The sequence below is a fragment of the Cornus florida genome, unplaced genomic scaffold, assembly GCF_030987335.1.
Source record: "Cornus florida cultivar Cherokee Brave unplaced genomic scaffold, ASM3098733v1 CherokeeBrave_3.0.0_Hap2_Chr04, whole genome shotgun sequence".
In the NCBI taxonomy this organism is placed as follows: Eukaryota; Viridiplantae; Streptophyta; class Magnoliopsida; order Cornales; family Cornaceae; genus Cornus; species Cornus florida.
The window spans coordinates 30,191,477-30,214,761 of NW_026775574.1; the positions used below are offsets into that span (position 1 = coordinate 30,191,477).

The 23,285-nt window shown below is 34.0% G+C and overlaps 1 protein-coding gene across 2 annotated transcripts; it reads right to left on the reverse strand.

Moving 5' to 3' along the window:
* Positions 1 to 3,019: 3,019 nt before the first annotated feature.
* On the reverse strand, positions 3,020 to 6,316 carry LOC132303098 (high affinity nitrate transporter 2.5). Of its 2 annotated transcripts, none has more exons than XM_059800186.1 (2): positions 4,697 to 6,316; positions 3,020 to 3,876 (listed from the first exon to the last, which is right to left on the reverse strand). In XM_059800186.1, the coding sequence occupies exons 1-2, from the start codon at positions 5,842 to 5,844 to the stop codon at positions 3,528 to 3,530; spliced, it is 1,497 nt and encodes a 498-aa protein (XP_059656169.1). In that variant the 5' UTR covers positions 5,845 to 6,316; the 3' UTR covers positions 3,020 to 3,527. The 2 variants fall into 2 exon arrangements, 1 of the variants encoding a protein (XP_059656169.1); XR_009481093.1 differs by lacking the exon at positions 4,697 to 6,316 and adding an exon at positions 4,059 to 4,656 and having other exon boundaries at positions 3,738 to 3,876.
* Between the last annotated feature and the right edge of the window lie 16,969 nt (positions 6,317 to 23,285).

The window sequence follows — 23,285 nt, forward strand, 5'->3', positions numbered from 1 at the left end:
ATATATATATGAGAAATTGGAAACCTCCAACACAAATCTTTGAAGCATGCCTCTGCCGGGAGATGAAGAGAGAGAATGTTTGAAGGTACAGGACGATAATATCAAACTCTCGGCGTCTGGTATTATTCTAAAGGTGGTATTCTAAAGGTGGGTTTAATGATAGCTGCTCCTTTAAATTTATTTATTTTTTAAATGAAAAACAAAAGAAGAACACCATCCCTATATAATTTTTTTAATCCAAAAACAAGGAATAAAATTTTGATAAAAAATATTGCAGAAGATATTTCTCAATTCAAAAATACACATATAAAGGATATAATGGATATTTTTTATTTTTTCACAAAAATTGATTAAATTTTTTTTTATACCGTGGTGAAAAATGGTAGAACAACATAGATATAGAGATTTTTTTTAACAATACAAATATTTGTTTAAATATTTATTGCCAATATTATGAAGTCATGTTCTACGTAATAAAATCAATTTGAACCAAATTCAATATTTTTTTCAACGAACTTAACTTGAATTTCACCTATTTAGTTTCACGGCCGTTAAACTTACCTTTCAACATGCTTAGACCTACTATAAGGGGTAAGATGGGAAGACTAGTTTAAATGAGAGAAAAGCTAGACAGATAATTAGAGCAGGAAACCGAAAAGGGTATTAAAGATAGAGAAGTTTCAGGTTAATGTGAGAGGTGAACATTATATGTAAAATTTATTTGAATGGTAGCTTTTTTACTGGGAACATCAGTGATCTCTGGTGTCTATATCAGCATTATTATGCTGTAAGATTCTTTGTTTTGTAGGCTTCTTGTTTTTAGCATTCTGTTTTAATCCAAAACAAAATAAGTGTTTTATCGTAAAGTGTTTTGAATAATAATTGGATGCATATTTGGTAATTTGTTATAAGATTTTCGGACGCAAACACATTAAAACATATTGGGTATAAAATTGTTAGAAGTTTGAAAAATATATAATGGTTTATTTAAAAATGTCATTTAAGAGTTTCAAAAAAAAAGAAAAAAAAAAAAGAAAAACCTGTTTATCGCTAAACTACCAAACGCTATAGTGTGAAAACATACAAAAGTACAAATTTTCTGCATTGATTTTTGATCACTATTTAGAAAACGTTTCAGCACTGTACAAAACAAAATAGTTTTTACCAAACGTATTTTTTCCACCATTCACTATTATAATACTCGACAAAAATAAATATAAAAAAATAAAATAAAATAAAAAAACTAAAACGTGTACCAAGCAGGCCCTACGGATTCTCTTGTTGCAACAGAGAACGTCGAATTGTCACCTTAAAATTAAAATAGAAGAAAATTTATTTTAAATTTTAAACTAAGACGCTGATTCAATTCTTCTAATGCAACATCTTTAAAATTAAATATTTATGGTGATGGTCATTCGGGCCTGTGGTCAAGCCAAGTTTGAGCCAACTCAGTGGCCATGAAGGGTTACTTCAATGCGCAAGGGACATCACAAAAAAAGTTTAGAAGAATCCTAGTTCCCAACCTTTACCATGCTTTCAGCCTCAAAAAAAATAAAATAAAATAAAATAAATAAATAAATCATAATTCTATAAACATAATACCATTTTTAAATAAATCATTGTTTTGAATAGTAATCGAATGCATGTTGTAAGATTTTTTAAAACAAAAACATGAAATATTTGGTATAAATATAATGATTTATTTTAAAAGATGCAGTACCAAACGCTACAGCGCGAAAACATACAAATTTTCTGTTTCGATTTTTTACCACTATTCATGAAACGTTTTAACATTGTGCAAAACAAAATAATTTTTAACAAAAGTATTTTTTCCACACTATTCACTGCTACAGGGGACATAATTAACAAAAAAAAGTTTAGAAGAATCCTAGTTCTCAACCTTTACCATGCTTTCAGCCTAAAAAAAAAAAAAAATCATAATACCATTTTTATGTCAACTTGTGATGTTTCATGCCTTCTCAATTCCATAACCATAACCTATGAAGTAGTGAGAGAGGGTGAGCATTATTGTCATTATATATTTAAAACATAATAGTTAGAAATTCATATTTATTTTATAACTAATGAACTCTGAAGAATACTATTTGAATTTAAAAACATGTGCCACATTTACTGTTTGGAGTTATTGTATCATTACATTTATTTTTACATTCTATTTTTGTTGTTATTAATACAATTATTTTAATTTAATTCATTACTTTCAAATATATCTCAATCAATATATATATACACCCAGTACTATAAAATGTATGTAGAATGTACATTTTCAAAATATTTAAAAATGAGATATTATTTAATTTAATCCAAATATATAGATATATATTTGTTTAATTTTTGAAACAAGATATTATTTAATTTATTCCAAAGGAAAAAAAGGTTGTGTTAAAATACAACCTTCTCTTTACATTTTAAAAAAAATGATAGTATTTAAATGGTTAAAAACTTTTATTAAACAAACTCCACAAATCGACCAATTCTCTCACATTTATCCATATCTATATGTATATACACACACACACACACTACTATTTAAAGTACATCTAATTTTTATACCTTTTCAATTTTTACAATATTAAATTGTGTGTGTGTGTGTATATATATATATATATATATATATATATATATCTATTGCATAATTAAGTATGCAATAAAATAAAAGCTAAGAATATACAACTATATATGCAAAACAAGTCCAGACCCAAAATACCCAGTCCCCCTTATCATAGGAGACCAAAGTAGGATCATAAACCAACTAATTGTTCACTCACAAACATAGGCATGAACATCAACACCACAAAGAGCGGAATTATATGAACAAAATAATTGCAGTTGACTGGAAATATAAGCAAATGTTATACAAATAATTATTTGATTTAGTCCAAAGATATATAAAGGACAAAAAAAGAAAAAAGTTGTGTTAAACGCCAACTTCTCTCTACTTTATTTATTTATTTTTTTTTTAGTTTTTGGTTGTCGTAAAATATTTACTAACAAAAAATATATTAAAAGTTAATAAAAATAACTTATTCATCAATTTTCAGTAAGTTATTTTACATGTCCTGCCCAATAGAACACATTTGCCAACTACAAAAAAAAAAAAAAAACCAAAAAAAAAAAAATATTTTACGTAAAAAAAAAAAAAGGCTTCTAGTAATTAACTTAGATAATTATCCTTTCAGTCCATAGTGTGCTACTGAATTTATTGGGTTATGGATTCTACAATTTCTCTTCTAGCAAGGTCACAATGCCATTGATATGTACAATAATGGATATAAATCACTGGGAATCAACATCTTCCATTGATTGAATAATGAGCAACTGAATTTCAAAGAATAGTATAATACTACCTTTCCCTGACATTTTTTTTTTTTTTTTTGAATGGTATTCCCTGACATTTCTCTATACCTTGCAACCACAATTGTACAACACTAAAACATCAAGATGAAAAACTTTTTATTTTTCACTAAAACATGCATCATGACCTACATAACATCAAGAGGCAGTAGTCAAACACTTACAGATGGAGTCGTGTCGCTTTTGCATCTTTCACTTCTGCTGTTGTTAGCAAATTTCAAGCTCGGTTGGTGAAAACCTTTTCCTTTCTCGGTGGAATTCCATTCCGACATGTAGTAGTCTTCTTCTGTGGTGCCTTTAGATGATGGACCGCAAAACATGCCACCCCATTGTGGGAAGTATATGAAGAGCATTGGGAGAGTGCAACATATAATCATGATGCCCATCAGAGTTATTCCCGTCTCTGTCGAGTACCGGGATCCTCTGAAGAAAATTACTTGAGTTAGAACTGCACCCACGTTTCCACCGCCCCCGGTCATCCCAGATATTACCCCCAGTGACCTGAAGAACGAGACATTTGCAGGTGTAACATTAGAAAATGGGACACTTTCTATTAGAATATCCAGATAGATGCGAGACAAAAATAGTTTCTGTTAGTATGCACAGGCAGAAAATTTTGATTTTTGATTTTGATTTATATGAAAAGTAGTCTCGAAAATATGAACTAGTCTATATGGGCTTACTATATTCAATAATTTCCAGTAAACTGCAGCTTAATTCCCTTGAGAAGGATTGAGGTTATAATATATGGTTTTTTCCACCACTTGGTCATATGTATGCATTTTTAGTCCAAGGTGTGAGTTCTCGTATGTTGAATATCTTCCTCGATCAGCTTCCGAAAATAATAATAATAATAATAAATAAATGAATATCTTCCTCAGCAAACCTTTTGCAAATTTGGGACCTCACAATTGATCATGATGATGACATGGTGGATAAGGGAGTTAGGTGTGTTGTGATTCACATCCTGATATCACCATTCAATAATGTATGATATTTTGCGATCCTCAATGGGGAGGATATCCCAAATGTCAATCTGTAGTAGTTACATGATAAATAATCTAGTACGAATATTTTAAAGTTTATAAGTATTTTTTTTTTGGTCACAATTGACACTTTTATGATGCAAAACTTAATTGCCAAAATTCATATTCACAATAATTACGTTACAAAGAGAAATAAAAATTTGAAGCTGCTAAGTGATACATATAGCTATTTTTTAGTTTGAGTTTGAATCTATATGATAGGAACAATGATCAATTTTTATAAATCCCCCAAAAATAGATAATATAATATTAGTTAAATGTACTAGTATGCATACCTTCTGGAGACAAAAGGGACAACTCCAAATGTGAGGCCACATGCAGCTTGAACAAATACAGAGAACACAAGCATAACAGCAATGGATGCAGTTAGAGACCCCACTTTCCCCAAAAGAATGCAGAACAATCCTCCTAAGGTTTGCACCATCCACAAGGTAAATAGCCTACCCCTCATTCCAAATCTTTTCGCCACAACATCTGAGATATATCCTCCTCCCGGCCTCGAAAACAGATTCGCCAATCCAAAACTGGCTGCGATCATTCCTGCAGTGTGAAGCTTCACATTGAATCTGTCGTAAAAATACTGCGCAATTATATTGTCTATGGTTAGCTCCACCCCGAAACAATACCCGTATGTCAACGCCAGGATCCATCCCCTGTAATTTGTGACTGCATGATAAAAAACCTGCAGGAAATTATCCTTATGCTTCTCTCCAGATTTATGTAGTTGCGAGAAATTCCCATCCGGCATGTCTTGGCCGAGGAAAAAGATAGCAAATGCCGACAAGGTCTGGAACAAACCCGGGATGAAGAATGCAACCCGCCATGCTGTGAATTTAACCAAACCAATGTCTCGGATGAGGGAAAACACGAGGGGCATGATGAGCTGTGTTGCCCCGCCACCGAGGTTGCCCCAGCCGCCTGCAACACCGTTGGCGGTGCCAACAACTCGAGCAGAGAACATGGAGCTCATCCAGTATTGGGTTGAGACAAAAGTGGCAATAGAGAATCCGGTAAAGAATCGCAGGAGGAGGAAGGAGATAGCGGAATTGGCCATGGCAAAGCAGTACACTGCTGGTGTAGTGAGGAGGATGAGCGCGACAGAGGCAAGACGGGGTCCGAACAAATCACACATGGTCCCCATGGCTATTCGTGCAAAGACTGCACCGGAAACCGCCGCAATTCCTGCATTTCCAATGTCAGTGGCGGTGAGATTGAGGTCGTCGCGAATTATCGGCAGGAGAGGCGGAGCAGCAAAGGTGGAAACAAAACAAGCAAAGAAAGAAATCCAGGACAGATGAAACGCTCGCATGTGAGGAGCTGCCGCTGAGTGTATTCTGAATTCAGTCGCCTTGTGTTCAGAGTCCACCGGAAGAGCAAACTTTGAATATTGGTCGGAATTGGTTGTAGTGGGAGGCGTCTCCATACTTGTATCCTTGAATAAATGAATTTGCTAATGAAATGATAGAATTAGATTTGGTAAGCTCTTAAAGTGCTCTTTTCCATTTGTGCAGAGGCGATACATGAAAACGTACAAAAATATATGTATTTAGACTTCGTCTGTGACTCGGAGGATTGTGAGTTAGGATTGACTGACCTTTTGTGGGATTAGAAAGGAAGGGTTGGCGATCAAAAATCCATACATTCGCCTAGTCACACTGGCTTATAGCAGCTTCATAGGTGGGAAAGAGCATAAATTAGAATTCAAAGATGTGAAAAGGTTAAGGGACTATCTAAGAGGTGATTGTGTTTTGAAGGTTGATTAATTTTTAATGCCAAGTGGTTGTGTAGTTGAATCAATCTCTGCAGAAAGAAAGATATTATAAACAATTTGTTTCCAATAATTGACTTTGGAGTTTGGACTTTGGAGAGCTACGTAGAATCCAAGGAATATGCATCTTTTGACTTGTAAGAAATTATATATATAATTAATACAGTGTTGATTATTTGGAATGAATATGATTCATTTTGGCCTTGGAAATAATACCTGTTTTGAACCCGCCTTAAATGGTAGCTATACCAATTGAAGTCGTTAGTTTATTTAACCTTGTGACTTTTAGGGAATTGAACTGTCTCATAAAAAGTATTACTTTCGAAAAAATATGACTCTCAGAAATTAAACTGTCACAGTTTTTTTTTTTAAAATAATACATTTTTTTAGAGAAAAGTTGTATTTTTTATTTGTCTTTTTCATTTTTTAATAAATTAGACTGTTTAAACTTGATTCATTTAACACAAATAAATTTTAAATTTTAAATTTTAAAACAATAGTTCAAGGTTTCTAAATGTGTTTGATATATTGATTTAGTTTTTGTTTTTCAAAAGTGATACTTTTTTTTTTTGGACGAAAGTTGTATTTTTTATTTGTCTTTTTCATTTTTTAATGAATTAGACTGTTTAAACTTGATTCATTTAACACTAATAAATTTTAAATTTTAAAACGATAGATCAAGGTTTCTAAATGTGTTTGATATGTTGATTTAGTTTTTCGTAAATAAGTAAAGAAAAAAAAAAGATTATGAAATTTAAATTCACTAATAAATTTTAAATTTTAAAACGATAGATCAAGGTTTCTAAATGTGTTTGATATGTTGATTTAGTTTTTCGTAAATAAGTAAAGAAAAAAAAAAGATTATGAAATTTAAATTCGTACCTTTTTCCGAATTGTCAAATTCAAGCTTCAGCTAACTCCTATCTTCGGCTTGAGCGTGTGTGTGTTAGAGAGAGAGAGTATGACTTCCATATTCCGCTCGAGTGTGTAAGCGTTTTTTAGAGAAAGAGTGTGTGTGTGCGTGCGCGTTTTTTGAGAGAGAGAGAGAGTGCGTGTGATAGAGCGATACGTGTAGGCGAGGAGAGTGTCGTGATAGAGCCTTTTTTTAGAGAGAGAAAGAGAGTGTGTGTGCGTGCGTGCGTGCGTGCGTGCGTGCGTGCGTTTTTTAGAGAGAGAGCGAAAGAGTGTGTGTGATAGCGCGATACGTGTAGGTGAGGCAATATGTGTAGATGGATACATGTCGCTCGTCTGGGACCATACAACTGTCTTGGCATGCATTGGAAGTCAACTTTCATTGCCTGTCATATTGGACTATTTTTAACTCCCTCAAAGCTAACGGCATCAATTGAAAATTCTACCTTCACAGTCTTTCTCGGGCCCACCTTACAGTGCATGTGAGAGAGTCAATTGCCGACATTTCAAAATGCTGAGCTTATTTTTATTATTATTTTTAAAAAAATTGTGGATGATGTTTGTGCAGGTCTCTTTGACTATTCTCCAATAGATTGTTAGATGAACTTGGAATCTTTTAATCATACTTTTTAAAATTTTAAATCTTATTAAATAAAAATCTAAATTTATTATTAGTGCAATCCTTACCCACACAAAAAAAAACAACTTAATTTACATATAGACATATATAATATAATTATATGAATTTAGGAAGTAAAAATAAGAAAATTAGTCATGATAATTGTGTTTAATTAAACATTGTGGGATTAGTTTAGTTCCAAAAGGACATCATTTTAATAAATAAATTTTTGGTAGGCGATATTTGCTCATCACTTTTCAACATTTGCGCTCCAATCTTCACTTTTCAACATTTGCACTCCAATCTTAAAAGAAATAGCAATTCTAACTCTAACTTTACAAGTAAATGATGATTATTTTTTAAATAACACGACTGTCCTTTATTATCTCTTTTGTTAAGATCTAAAAAAAATTACGAAAAAAAGAGGATTCAAAAAAAATTATCTATATTAAATAAATTATCTCTTTTGATAAAAAAAAAAAAAAAAAAAAAAGAGAGGCTATTTCTATTTAATAAATTATTTCTTTTGACAAAATCCATAAAAAAATTACCAAAAAAAAAATAGTTACCTCTTTTGATAGGATTGAAAAAAAATATCTGAGGAATAAATTATTTATTTCAATTGTACCAAAAAAAAAAACGTCCATATTGAAGAAATTATCTCTTTTAGCTGGCAAAAATAAATTTATCTATATAGAATAAATTATCTTCTTTGAAAGGACCTTCGAAAAAAGGAAAAGAAAAGAAGTATAGCACATATATAAAAAAAAAAAAAATGTAAAGGAAATAAAAAAGGTAAAAAGAAAGTTAAAGTTGTACAAAGAGTAGTGATGACATTATAAAATAAAGGATTATGTATTAATCAATTCAATGACATACTTGTCATTTCCTTTAGAAGAAAAAGGTAAGTGGAGTGAAATTGGAGAAAAGTGGGGTGCGAATATTGCCTCCCTAAATTTTTCTATAATCTTTTCTCAACGTTAAATTTCTAGTATTTTATTATTTTACTTTTTAAAAAGGATAAATTACACTTATCTTCCTTGAGGTTTGTGTAAATTAGATACATGTAACCGTTTAACGTTTATTACTTTGATCTCTCCTACACTGATTCACCAGCAACTGAAAAGTGACTTTGAGTGTGAAAAGTCAATAATGCCTTTATATTATAATAATATATAATTTTGCATTTTATACAAGGGAAATGGAAATTATCATTTTATAAAATTTAGTCAACAGGTTTGTTGGAAAAAAGCACTAGGGAGTGTGTTGAACACACGTACCAAATCTCAGGGAAGGTCAAGTTAATAAATGATACACGGTCTATATGTGTGTAATTTGCCTAAACCTCTGGGATAAAAACATATTACAAAAATTTCTCTATTTCTGCTCTCTTTGTTTCGAATGGTTGATAAACTTAGTTTGGTGCCATGGATGCTATTTGGTGTAAAACAGAGTTACTCTAAGAGCAATTAGATGAAGATTAGTGATTCACCTCAGTTTGGGCAAGAATGTAATGCCCAAAACCCCATGATCCATTGCATTAACCAAGAAAGTCTGAACCCGACCTGAAAGCCAAACCTGAATGCGGAAGTGATTATGAATAAAAACGCCACTAGAAACAAATACCATCTTTAGGACAACAAAATAATATCAAACGAAGTCAACAAGAATGAGCATGAGTACAACTGCGGAAGCTAAGGATAGAAAGGATAAAAAAAAGATTACAGATGTGGAAACTAAAGACCACATTAACCTACATAGCTAATGTGACTCAAAAGATGAATAAAATGAAGTTCATTAATGTCATACCAAATACTTATTAACATCCCATGAGCCATCCCATGAGGTTCTAAGCCCTGAAGGAATGGTTTCGATACAAACCGAAATTTTTAACATATGGAAAACATGACTCATCCTCACTAAAACGATCATAACTCACTCCATAGTTGAAATTTTGGAATGAGACCAGTACAATCGGAAAGATTTTGGTCAATTTGAGCTCAAGAATGACCTAATTTGATGTTAAAACAAATGAGATATGGTCATTTGAAGAAAGTGCAACAAATCTGGGGAATGCTGTGAGGTGTGTTCGAGCTTTCATGGAATGCTCGAGCTTTCATAAAATGGTCGAGAATAAATGGAGATCTCGAGAGATGAATTTTCCAGAATGATGAGTTCTTGATTTCCTAAGGTGTAGAGATCATAGGTTCCTTTTTTGATTTTTTTGGATTTTCTTTTCTGTTTATTTTTCTGGTTCGGTTTTTATCGAACCGGGCTAAGTTAAGTGCTTAAGAATAGTTCTCGACACTTCTTCCATTAGAGTTTTGTGTTGTACTTGTTTTGTTTCATCTTTTATTATTTGGGGTTATTTGTAAGATTAAGTTTTGAGGACATTTTCATTTTTAGGGGCTTTTGTGCGAATATCTTTTGGAGATATATTCATTTTGGGTAATAGTGCAATTACCTTTTTGGATATTTTCTAGGAAAGACTTTTGTGCAATTAAGGAAAGTTGAAGGCATGTGTTATGTTTTTTATTGGACCATGTGTTGGAAGGAGATTGGCGACATATGGGGGGCTAGGATGGTGACAAGTGGAGGGTGGAGATGTGTGACAAGTGGAGGGTGAAAGGAAATCGAGGCTCAAATTCAAATAGCTCTAGGTCCAAATCGAGGAATCACAAAGACAAGAAATATTAGTAATGCCACGAGTTAGGGCATAACATCATGCACTGTTCGAAACTGAAGGCAAAGAATGGGAATGACAAAGAGAAGGTTCAAGAGGCAGCTTCTGTGGTAGCTGCTATAACGAGTGATTTGAAAAATGATGACATGTATGTCTTTTAATGACAGTTGGATTCTTGATTCGGGTTATTATGTTCATATGTGTCCTTTTTTCTGCTCCTACAAAGAGGTGAATTATGGTTCTATTTTGACGGTGGATGGAAAAACCTTTAAAATTTTAAGAATTGGAACAATCAAGATCAAGACGTATGATGGGTTGGTGAGAACATTGTCAGGTGTGCGACATATAACGGATCTGAAAAGGAGCCTTATTTCAGTTGGTATGCTAGACTCCAAAAGTTATAAGGTTGTAATAGAGGGTGGAGCTTTAAGGGTCGTGATTGGTTCTCTCGTGGTGTTACAGGGAATCAAGGTGGGAAACTTCTATATTCTCTAAGGGAATATAAGGTGGAACTATTATGGGGTTATCTACAGTGAGCAGAAATTTGCATTCGGGTCTTGGAAAAAGAGGAGTTACAGAGAAGAGTGATGATCTTAGTTTTCAAAAGGGTTGTGAGGAGGTTACACCATAGTTGTGAAAGGCTTAAGGCACACAAAAGTGCAAAGGCCTCCTGGAGCCTAAGGCGCAAGGCGAGGTGCGCATTGAAAAAAAAAAAAAAAAAAAAAAACCCCACCCAATAAAGATGCAATAGTATATAAAGATGTAAAAGTTAACTAAATCAATTACTTAAGTTCAATATTCAACATAAACATGCCAAAGCCAACTAAATCAAGTACTTGAGTTCAGCAGTGAATAATCAAATATAATAACATATTAATATAAAGATGCAAAAGTCAACTAAGGAGAATTATGAGATAAAAGTAAAACAAACATAAACATCATTTCTTCCTAAGAAGACAACACCAACGAATCTAAATATCCTCATCATCAATAAGCATAACATCATCTTGATCGTCACTAAATGATTCATAATTCTTAGGATCATCTTCTATCTCATCTGAATCTGCCTCTTCTTCTTCCTCTTCCTCATCCTCATCCTCATCCACAAGTCGAACTGAAGAACTTCCTACTCCCTTTGTTGGTAACTGTAAACTAGAATTAGCTTTTGACCTAGACCGGTGCGGCCTGCTATCCTCTCCAATACCAGCAACACTAGCAATATCATCCCATGTTAAGGAATCATCTTCAAAGACTAGATCATTTTCTGCATCAAAATCATCATACATCCTCCCCATCTACCACTCGTTGTTCTCATCAATGTCATCGAGTAAAATGGGACCAAGAGTGTCACGCATATTATATCGACACCTCAATGCCCTATTATATTTGATGAACACTAAATCATTCAAAGTTGTTTGAGCGAGCCTATTTCTTTTCTTGTTATGAAGTTGTAATAAATTCAACTTTAACTAGTAAGTATAAAAAATTAAAAATTTAATTTTCAACAATTAAATTACAAACCTAGTTAGTAGATAGTATATACTTACATGCTCAAACATGCTCCAATTTCGTTCACAACCAGAAGAACTGCAAGTAAGGCTTAAAACCTTTATAGCAAACTTTTGGAGATGTGTTGACTTGCCGTAAGCTTTCCACCAATTAGCTATTAAAAAAAATTAGTAATGATGTTTAGCAACTTTAGCTTCATCTTTGTATCGACTCTGTTGACCTTAAGGATTTCATCTAAGGACAATCTAGGTGTTTTGATGATAACAAACCATTAATGGTGTTTATGGACTAATTGTGATAGCCCTGGTTTTTCAAGCCAGTGCGTCCTGTGATGAACCGAAGATTAATCCGATAACAGATCCGAATGCGGAAGCGAAAATAGAAAATAAGACTCTAAGAAGTCAAAGACCTTCCATGAGGTTGTGGAACTCAATGAGAACTGATGCGGAAGCAAAAGATCGAAAATATGACAAATAAGCCCCCAGGGGCAAAATAGTATTTCTAAAAACTATGGACTCGGGTGCCACCGAGCACACCGCTGGAAGGACAAAGAAAAACTAATCAAGATGGACTCAAGAATCGCATGATTTGGAGTCCGGACAAAGGAGAAAGGGCATGACGAAGAAAAACAAGCACTTAAAGCAAAAAGGGTAAACTAGTAATTATCCAGGAAGATTCGGGTACAGCCGAGCACACCGTTGGAAAGACAGCGAAAAATTAGTCAAGTTCAAAAAAAATTTCACTCGATTTGGAGTCTGGACGAGGGAGAAATGAGGGTTTGAAGTTGAGACGTCGCGGCGGCCCGACGAAGGCCATGGCGCGCCCGGCGCCCATGCACGAGCCCACCGGCGCCCATGCCGGTGCCCAATGGCATGCACATGATGACAACAAGAAGAAAAAATTGAGTATCCAGAACTGAGGCTTGAAACGGAGGTCGAAACGAGTTTTTCTGGAAATACACGAAGAAGAAACCCCCCCTAAAATCGAGTTTTCTACTCGACAACGCAAACGGAAACAAAAAAAATTCATTGTGAAATCCTCAAAATGCCCCTAGATCAGAATTGGACAAGAGGCAAAAAGCTGCTATAAGATCTGAGAGCAGAAACGGGCTAGAAGATGAATTTTTCTGGAAAAACACGAAAAAGAAACCCCTTCCGAAATCAAATTTTCTACCCAAATTTGTGAGAGAAAATGAAAACAAAATCACTGCAAAATGGCCAAAACGCCCTCCCAAGAAATCTAGTCAAGAGAGTTAAAAAGCTGCTAAAATGAAAACTAGAAGCTGAAACTTCACGAGGGATTTTCGGTACCAAGACAATATTTTCTGGAAAAACACAAAGAAGAACCACCCCCCCTCCCCCCCTGAAATCACATTTTCTAAGTGACCATGTGAAAACTGAAATTTATTTTTCGAAGGAAATGCCCAAAAGGCCCTAAAATCAGATTATGCAAGAAAATTTTAAAATGAGTCCATAGGAGGCTCAAATCATAAAGGAAATGGTTTTTCTTGAAAACGATCATGCACGCAAATGTAAATAATGATTTTGAGCGCGCGGGAATGGTCCGTGGCTCCCAGAAATGGCTGAGTCAAAATCCGACCCCCCGACGGCCAAAAAGGCGAAAATGAACTTGAAATGAAAAATATGGAAACCAAAATTAGAAAATGGTTTCAAATGACCGTTTGGCCTTTGGCCACACTTCATACAAGATGAATGAGACCTAGTGGAGGTGCCAGAACACACTTTACACCACCCAATTTGAAAATGAATCCTTAAAAGCTCGGTTTCTACTATTTTAGCCAAAAAATGCAATATGTGAACTAAAATGCAAAAATGAAAACTAAATGGTGTTTGGCGTTTGGCCACACCTCATATATTAAATGAATGCTAGATAATGAATTTCATACATAAAGCACACTCCGGTGCAAAATAACATACTAAAAAACATGCTTTTTCACATATTCTCATTAAAGGCAAAATACAACCATTATGAATAAACACGGACTTCAAATGAAATTTGGCCCTTAGCCTTTTATCATATACATAAAATGAGAATCAAAAAGTGTGCTTAGGCACACATTACAAGTTTAGAATCAAATATACACATTTGACAAATAAGGCTACAGATGGCATTTCAAGCCAACCTTTACAAGAATGGAACCTTCAAGTCCACAAATCATCCGAGCATAATGAGAATCTCATGCTTGATTCCTATACCTGAAATATGCCCCAATAACTTTGGGGTAAGTAACATAAAGCTACTCGTAGGAAATGAGCATGCATCGACCTAGTATTTTACAATTTTATCACCTTAAGGTGAAACATGTCAAAGGGGCTCATGCCACCTAACGTCTATGTCAAGATGAAACTCAAGGAGCATCCTAAGCTACCCTAAATTATTTATAGCACAAATCACATCATCTATGCAATTCAAACAACATAGGACTTGAAATCTAATATACAAAAACGACAAAGGTGGGTCATGCCGCCTAACGTCTATATTCTAAATGAATCTATAGGACCATTTCTAAGTCACATTTAAACAATAAAGCATAAATCACAATATCTATGCAATTTAACTAAGATAGAAGCATGCTATACAAAGTAACAAGATATAGATTCTCAAAGTTATCAACTTGAAATCTAAAAATGTGAAATCAACTAAATATAGCAATTTAGTATAATTAGAATTTCTAATACCACACATCAAGACATAGATTCTCTAGGTTATCAACTAAAAATCTAAAAGTGCGAAATCAACTAAATATAGCAATTTAGTATAATTAGAATTTCTAATACCACACAGCAAGACATAGATTCTCTAGGTTATCAACTAGAAATCTAAAAGTGCGAAATCAAATAGTGGAATACTTAGACATCTAAGCTCGGAATTCTGCCAAGACCTCAACGGCTATTACGGGCACTAACCCGCTGGTAATACCACCCCTAGTACGCACTATCTCGACGGGGAGAACTCATACCTCCCGCACTAGAGCCAAACTCTAGCCATGTTATAGTAACCATGTCCTAAATGACTCCAAAATAAATAAGTTAACAGCTTATATACGAAATATATATAAAGCACGAAACTATATTCCATGCATAAGTAGGTTGTAACCACATAGCTCATGCTCTAAATCCACAACTACTATAGGATGACAATGTCGAATCTTCAGAGCGCGATTCGTTACGTGCTATAATAACATCACATGTCGAATCTTCAGTGTGCGATTCGTTACGCGCTATAATAACATCACATGTCGAATCTTCAGTGTGCGATTCGTTACACGCTATAACAATATAATCCAATATTGAAAACATAAACTCATAAATCCATTACAAGCCTAAAATCATGCTTTAAACATACTACTAATGTCAAATACATGATTTAAATCAATAATACAATAAAAATGGAAATTAATTAAAGAAGCTAATTAAATTCCCTAGGTTTCAAATCTCAATTAAATGATCCCTAGTTAATACATGTTAAACAACATAACATGGTTATTACATATACCACATCAAAAATTTAATTAGGTCATTAAAGCAATGAAGTGAAATTTAATTAAATCATGATAATCAAATCCCTAAATTCTAAAACAACATTAAATGGCTTCAAATTAATATATACTAGTATGCAAGTTCTAGTCATCCCAATTATCAAGTTAAAAACTTAATTAAGCCAATGGAACAATTACATAGATTTTAATTAACCCTTTTTAATTAAAATCTCTAGATTCTTATACTCATCCAAATGCTCTCAAATTAAAGTATGTTAAACAACATGCCAAGACATAATTGAAAAGCATATCACAAGTTAATTTCATGCAAGGTATGGCCATGGGAATTAATCTTTCACAAAAGAAAAATATTAAATAAAATGTGCAAATCTTATTCAAATAATCCCAATTTAATATATGTTAACAAACATATTAAAGCCTAATTTATCATCATGCCACAATTTAATTCTATACTATATACACCTTTGAAATTTAAATCTTATACAAAGAAATAAATATTACTAACTTTCTAGATTTGATACAAGGCATGCAATTAAGTTGTATAATCATGCAAAACACCAAATACAACATAAACAAAATCCCAAAACATCCCCTACCTCAATTTGAGATGAAAATCTCAAATTTCCACCGAAAAAAAGTGTTCTGAATCCGACGATACTGAAGGGTTTTGTTAGGAACAACATGATGAACAAGAATCCCCAAGAAGTCCCATCAAAATCGAAACTTGACTTCAAACCCAAACTCGAAAAATGGTCAGAAATAGGTTCTAATAAGGGTGAAAGATGCGTGCCATCAAGACAAGCATTAAACACTAAGGCACTACGATGTTTCACTCGAGGGAAGTGGCCGGAAAATGAAGAAGAGGGTGGCAGCACCTTGGTAGCCATGGCTTCCGGCCAAGAGAGAGGAGAGAGAGAAGAAAATCTGATATTTTCTCTTTAAGTCCCCTATTTAGAGAAAATCTCAAAAAGTGCCCTGAAAGGGCCCTGCCGGGTCTAGAAAAGTGAAATTTGAGCAGGAGTGCTCAAAAGGCAAAAATCCATGAACAAAAAAGATTCAAAATGAGAAAAGATGAATAACGGAAGAAACGGCATCAAAAACTGAGTCCCGAGCAGAAAGATATGCCTAGAACAAGTTCGGCGGCAACCGGGGTTAGAAACTCTTAAACTGGAGAAAAACGACCAGAACGGAATTCTAAGAGTACACAATTCGACGAAATGTGAAAATGAATCCCGTACGAGGATCCAGGCTCCAGATAAGGTATTTTTGCAATAACTTTCGCTAATTGCACAATGCCCCTGCAAAAAGTAAAAACTGCACTAATGGCCCTGAATGAAAATATCTTCGAAAAATATTTTCTTAACAACCCCTGAAATAAAATATCTTCAAAAGATATTTACGAAAAATACCCCAAGAAAAGAAAAAGATTCTGAAAAACTATGCATCCATGCCCCTATGGACACTGGGAGCAACCAGAGTACTTTCTTACAAAAGTAAAAACACGTATTTCGTGGAAACCACTTAGGATGAAGGTACGTGAAGTTGAAAATCAACTCTGAGCATGAAAAGTAAGGTTGTGCCAAAGAGTGACAAACGGGGAAAAGACAAAATAGGAAAAAAGACGAAATAGGGAAAATGACGAAAAGTGAATAATGTCGAAAAACGAAAAATGTGGAAATGACTCGGTCCTTAAAGGAAGTTGTCAATCCAAAGAAAAGATTCTTGGAAGTCATTCCAGAGCACTCAAGATGACACTAAGTGATAAGAAACCGAACTCATAAAGGAAAAGAACAACGGAAAAAAAATATCCGTGAGAATCTGAGAAAAAGGAAATGAAGGAAATGACTGGGTCATTACACTAATGTTCACATTGAGTGTTGTAGATGATTCACATTCAAAGAAGAACCTTAATGAAGATCATAAAGACCACTCCTAGAATTCCATTACTCAAGATCAGATCTATGGATAACAAAGGAGACAAAGAAGACATGAAGTTGCAAGGAACCAAATGTAAAGTCCATCCAAAGATAACTTGGACATCAATGATTAAGAAAACAACTTAAAGAAAGGAAGGAAGCAAAAATACCTCAAAGCCTAAAAGATCATGAATAAAGCTTGAAGAAAGGGGTAGATAGCTTGGTGAGTGTTAGCTTAAATTGTAAAGTTATTTTTGAAGTAACTTCATTTGAAAGCTCATCTCTATAGGACCATGCATATCATATCATCATTCATATGCCCCTATATCCATTAGCAATAGACTATGCACTTCCTTCATATATAATTGCACATGGAGTCTTTGCTAAAGAGTGAGTTAGTTCAAGCTCGCATAAGCTTTGAAAGAACTCATCACTTGTGCTAGAAATGCTAAGACCATGCACATCAATCATATAATTCATATTGGTCAACAATTAAGGCATGAGAAACCTTCATTACCATAAGTTGGTAACGGACATTAGGACCCCAGAATGCGCGTCATGAAAAACTATGTTTTTGGCTAAGTGTGAAAAATGGATTTTTGAAATAATAATTATTTCAAAATAATTTTTCTCGGTAGTAACTCTTTATACTTAAACTAGTCTAAACTGATTTTATTAGAATTTTTGACCAAGTCTACATTGGTCTACATAAGGATTCATTTTTACTAAAACAGTCAGAAATCCAAATTTGTACTAAAACTGAATTTCTACATTTTGATTTAGTTGTATTTCAATTTTCTAGTATTTTTTATTAAATCCAAATGGGGGGTACTTCCTTATTTACATTGTAAACTTAAAGTAAATGGAAATAAGGTCTGTGCGGATGTAAACTTAAAGTAAAGACATTTACTTAAATGGTTTCAATGGAAATAAGGTTTGTGCAGATGTCCTGTGTAAATCTGTCTCATCTGTTAACTTAGAACACAACTCATAAAGCAGCAGTTTCATTTCAGCAGACCGAAATGCATAGGCAAGTTTTTTCGGCCTACTGAAATAAGGCACTCGGTAGATCTCATTTCATTTCGGTCGACCGAAATAGAGAAGGGTTTTACTTCGGTCTACCGAAACAGAGATACTGAGGATGATGACCAATCTTAACCATTTCGGACGATCGAAACACAATGGTGTTTCATTTCGGTCGACTGAACTTCGCCCAGATCTGAATATGAATGGCTATTTCCTCTCGGGCAGTGTGCATAACAGCTATATTTTTTATTTAACTGCTGAAACTCTATAAATAGAGTTGGGGTTTTCTGGTTTCGAGTTGAGGCTTTTAAAATGAACTTCTACAGAGCTTTTGCTCTAGTTCCTCCCTCTCCTTGTGGAGCTTTTGCTCTAAATGTCCACACAAGGATCACCATTGAAATACATTGTATATCATTCATGTGATTCATCTTTCAAACTTAGAGTTGAGCTTTCATTTGATTATTTCAATTGTAACTCTAAGTATGAGAGCTTTGATTTGTATATTTGTCTATTTGAGAGACATTCATTGTAAGCTTCATTATATATCCATTCTTGAGAGAAGAAGACCAAGAGGTGCTCTTGGCAAGGGAATGCTTGTTTAAGCTATTGTAAGGGTTCTCTTTCTCAACCCATAAAAGAAAGAAGGTGTCTCTCTAATAAGAGGATTTGGTAGAGCTCTCCACCCACAAGAGTGAGTAATGGTTCCTTCTTAACCGTCAAAAGAAGGAGAAGCGAGATGGCTTCATTACAAGGTCGGTTCTTCACCCGCAAGCAAGAACATGTAAAGGTTTGCTCTCCACCCGTAAGGAGGAGCCATAGTGGAATCCTTGAGAGGTTTTCTCAAGGCATGGACGTAGGCCGAGATTGTGTCGAACCATGTACATCGTGTGTCCCTTGGTTTGCATTTTCTCTACTCTCTTTACATTTAATTGCATATTTATTTACTCAATCTTCATATATCAAATGTTTAGTTTATTTTGAGTAGAATAGTTATATAAATCAATTAACTAGTATGTGAAGCTTAATTGATTGTATGAGGAGGATTGAATAAATGCTTGGATTAAGTTTAATGAGTGATTGATTTTAGCTTAGACTATATGTTCTATATTTGATTCATATATAGCTGAAATGATGCTGCATACCAAGTGTTTGACAAAATGCATATTCAACACATCATTCACCTTTAGAGTTTATATGCATACCAAGTGTTTGATAAATTTGTTATAAACTCTATGATAATATTTTCATAACATTTGCACCTTGAATATTAATCACTTCAATATTGTGCAATGCTAATTCTAAATGATTAGTTGAATTGAATGCATTGAAGCTTAAAGAAATTCATTTATTTGAACCAATGATGATCACACTTAGTTGCATGACTAATCAGCATGATTCAATGTACAAAAATGAAATTTTCATTTGCTAAAAGCAATCTTCTCATGTGTAGCAAGCTCATTGTTTTACATTCCAAATATTAAGTTGTATCTACACTACAACTCACTAGAAAAATATTCAATCACAACGAATCATATTTGGCTCTAAAGTATAGAGACAAATAAAATGATCTTAAAGAAGCTAAATCGAAAAAGTTCCATAATTTGCCAATGACCCTATTCACCCCCCCTCTAGGGTCATTACTTGGGCAACAGACTCTATTGTCAAAATAATTTTAAAACTTAGCTATACTAACTTAATATACTTTACCACTTTACCTGGTCCTCGTGTATGTCTCTGTCTAATAGCAAAGGCATTACCAAAGAGGCCCTCAGCTTTAGAATATAAGGACAGCTCCTCGGTAATTTTGTCTTGTTCTTTGATGTCCGGGACTAACCTTGCAATGCATTCATACAAATCTTTTGCAATGTCTTCATCTTCTTCCATTTTTGGATTTGAATAAAAGAACTTTAGGTTCAAATAATAACCTGCTACGTGTAAAGGGCGATGAAGTTGAACATTCCACTTCTTATTGTGACACCCCTCGTTTTTAGAGCCACGGGTGATCAAGTCCGAGCACAGATCCGACAGATACCAAACAATTAAGTATATAAACGAACACAGAACACAAAAGAATATTAAAAAATAATTAAATTAGCTGAAAGAATTCTAAAATAAAAATCCTTGTAATCTAAAACTGCCAAAACCTTCAATATTATTACAACTCGGGAATCCATCTAGTGGACCCCTAATAATATTCTAACTGAAAAATAAATAACTGAACTAAAGGAAAACCAAAACTAAAACATAAGTAGCAATCCTACGTAGTCGGAAAGATGAGTGACCGTCTCTGCTCCGCACGAGCAAGCTCTAAGACTGGAACCGTCCGATACCTGAAAAATATAAGTGGGTCAGGCCCACGATCAAGTTCTACTCTAACTACAATCCAAACAGAGACCCGATATGCAGATACATCCTAAACAACTCAACAATAACTATATAGTCCGTACATATATATATCCACACTAAGGGACTCCCACTGGACTATAGGTCAGTCTCAACATGACTAGTAGGGAACATGCAAAACGCACCTGAAATGGACATGAGTGCCTAGACCTAACAGGGTATACCTCTAACCATCATAGCCAGTTATGCATCCCACTGCATATACGTTCCCTAACCAACGATCCTGAGACTCAAGCTCATATCATGGTATCATAAGTATGTATTTAAAATCCATCCAAAACCAAGGTAATGTCATTCAACTATTTATTGACCTGACATGAATATAAGTAGGACTTAACTTTTAAAGTTATTCCATTCCCTTATACTAAAGTAGGTAGGACTTAGCGTTTTGAGCTAATTCATCCCTAATATGCCACCGTCCCATACCGGTGCATATAATCCAGAAATCCATTAACTGATGAAATAAATAATAAATTAAAACACCAATTAATCACATATAAGCATAATAATTTTTATATAATCAACTATGCTTATTACATGGTTGTAACATGATTAACATTTTATTAATCATACATAACAAAATTGCTAAAATACGAGTAAACAATTAAATCCTTTATTAAATCATCAACATACAGATTTATTGTTTATTCCTGTTGTTCCATTTCTTAGCATATTACTATAAGTCATGCTTCTCAGTATTTGTATATGTCCATAACAGTTATTTAAATCATTTAAAGCAACTTAAACAACTTAGGAATACTCCAAGTGGCCAAATAGAACCCAAACAACGGGAAAAAAAAACAATTTTGAAGAAGAGAGCCGCTTCCATTACAAAGGGAGCCGGCTCTCCCCTTGGTGAAGCTGGTTCTCCCTCATGGGGAGCCGGCTCTACCCCTTGTGGAGCCGACTCTCTTTTCCCTAGAGCTGGCTCTCTCCTTTGGAGAGCCAACTCTCTCTCCCTGAGAGCCGTATTCCGAACCCTGTCATCGTCTTCGCCTCCGGTGATGTGCAGAACCCTCTGTACTGTTTAGTTTAAGTCCCTAGGGTTCAATCTATGTCCCAAATTATCTCTGTAACCCATAAACTCCAGTATGCATCACTAACAGAAATTTAAAACACATATTTGAAAATAGTTGATACGATGAATCAGTTTAAATTTACAACACATAATACAGTTTAACTCTGATTTAATATGCATACAAGATCAAATTAATGTCTGATTAAATCTTGGAGATTATCTAGGCATGCATAGAACATAAGTCTACGGGAAAGATCAAGAAATAGAACTTGCCTTTGATTTCAATTTTGAAACCTTAAACCTTCTTCACTGATAAATTCGATGACCTTGGTTGCTTTCACAGACCCTCCATTGCTCTTGGTTCAACCCACGAGCAAGTGTCAATCACCTCTCCTTGGTCCAGCCCTTGTTCCTAGCAAAACCCTAATTCTCTCCTTCTCAGTTTTCTCTCAAAACTCTCTGTTCGTAAATTGGGTTTCTTTACCCTTTGCAGACATATACTGATACATTTATATAGGCTTATATAACCCTAATCCGTCTCCCATTCTAAGTTGGTGAACTTAAAGCAAAAGAAAAAAAAATTAAAATATATTTATATATACATATAATGTCCTACATGTGATAATCTAATACATACATATAATTATATATATATATATATATATATATATATATATATATATATATATATATACCCTACTAACCTGAAATTACTAATATTAGAATTATAATAAATAATTATTAGAACAATAATTCTCCATTCTTATATACACATGTATAGTAAATAAATATACAATTATCTATATATGGGTAAATATCCGTACCCATAACCAACTCTCATTCAAGTAGTCCATGCAACCTAACTGTTGGCCCATTACCACAATCCATTTAAAGACCTTTTTTAAATAAAAATAAACATAAAAATAACACATTTAATATACAAATAAATTCATGAAAGCAAACACTATTTAATAAAACAAGTAAACAACTACTGCAATTACCACATAAACATATAATTAAATTAAAAATTAAACAATCAAGCCAAAAAAATCAAGCAATGAATTACAAAAGGAAATAAAAACAATAAAAATCATAAAATAAATACCGAGACTATCCTTTTTAAAATTAGGGGTATTACATTCTTCCCCCCTAATAAAAGGAATTTTGTCATCGGAATTCGCTCTTACCTTCTTCCATTATTTCAGGAAACTGCAAGCGAATGACATTTTCCCGTTCTCAAGTAGACTCAGCCTCATTATACTGACTCCACTGGACACGCACTAACGGTATAACCATATTGCGAAGAATCTGATCCCGACGATCTACAATACGACAGGGTGGCTCCAAATATGTTTCATCTGGCTGTAACTCAATCTCCCCAACATCAATATGCTGATACCGATCCTCATCCAGCAGAAATTTTCGCAACATGGAAACATAAAATACATTCTGTACACGATCCAAATGGTCCGGAAGTGCTAACCGATAAG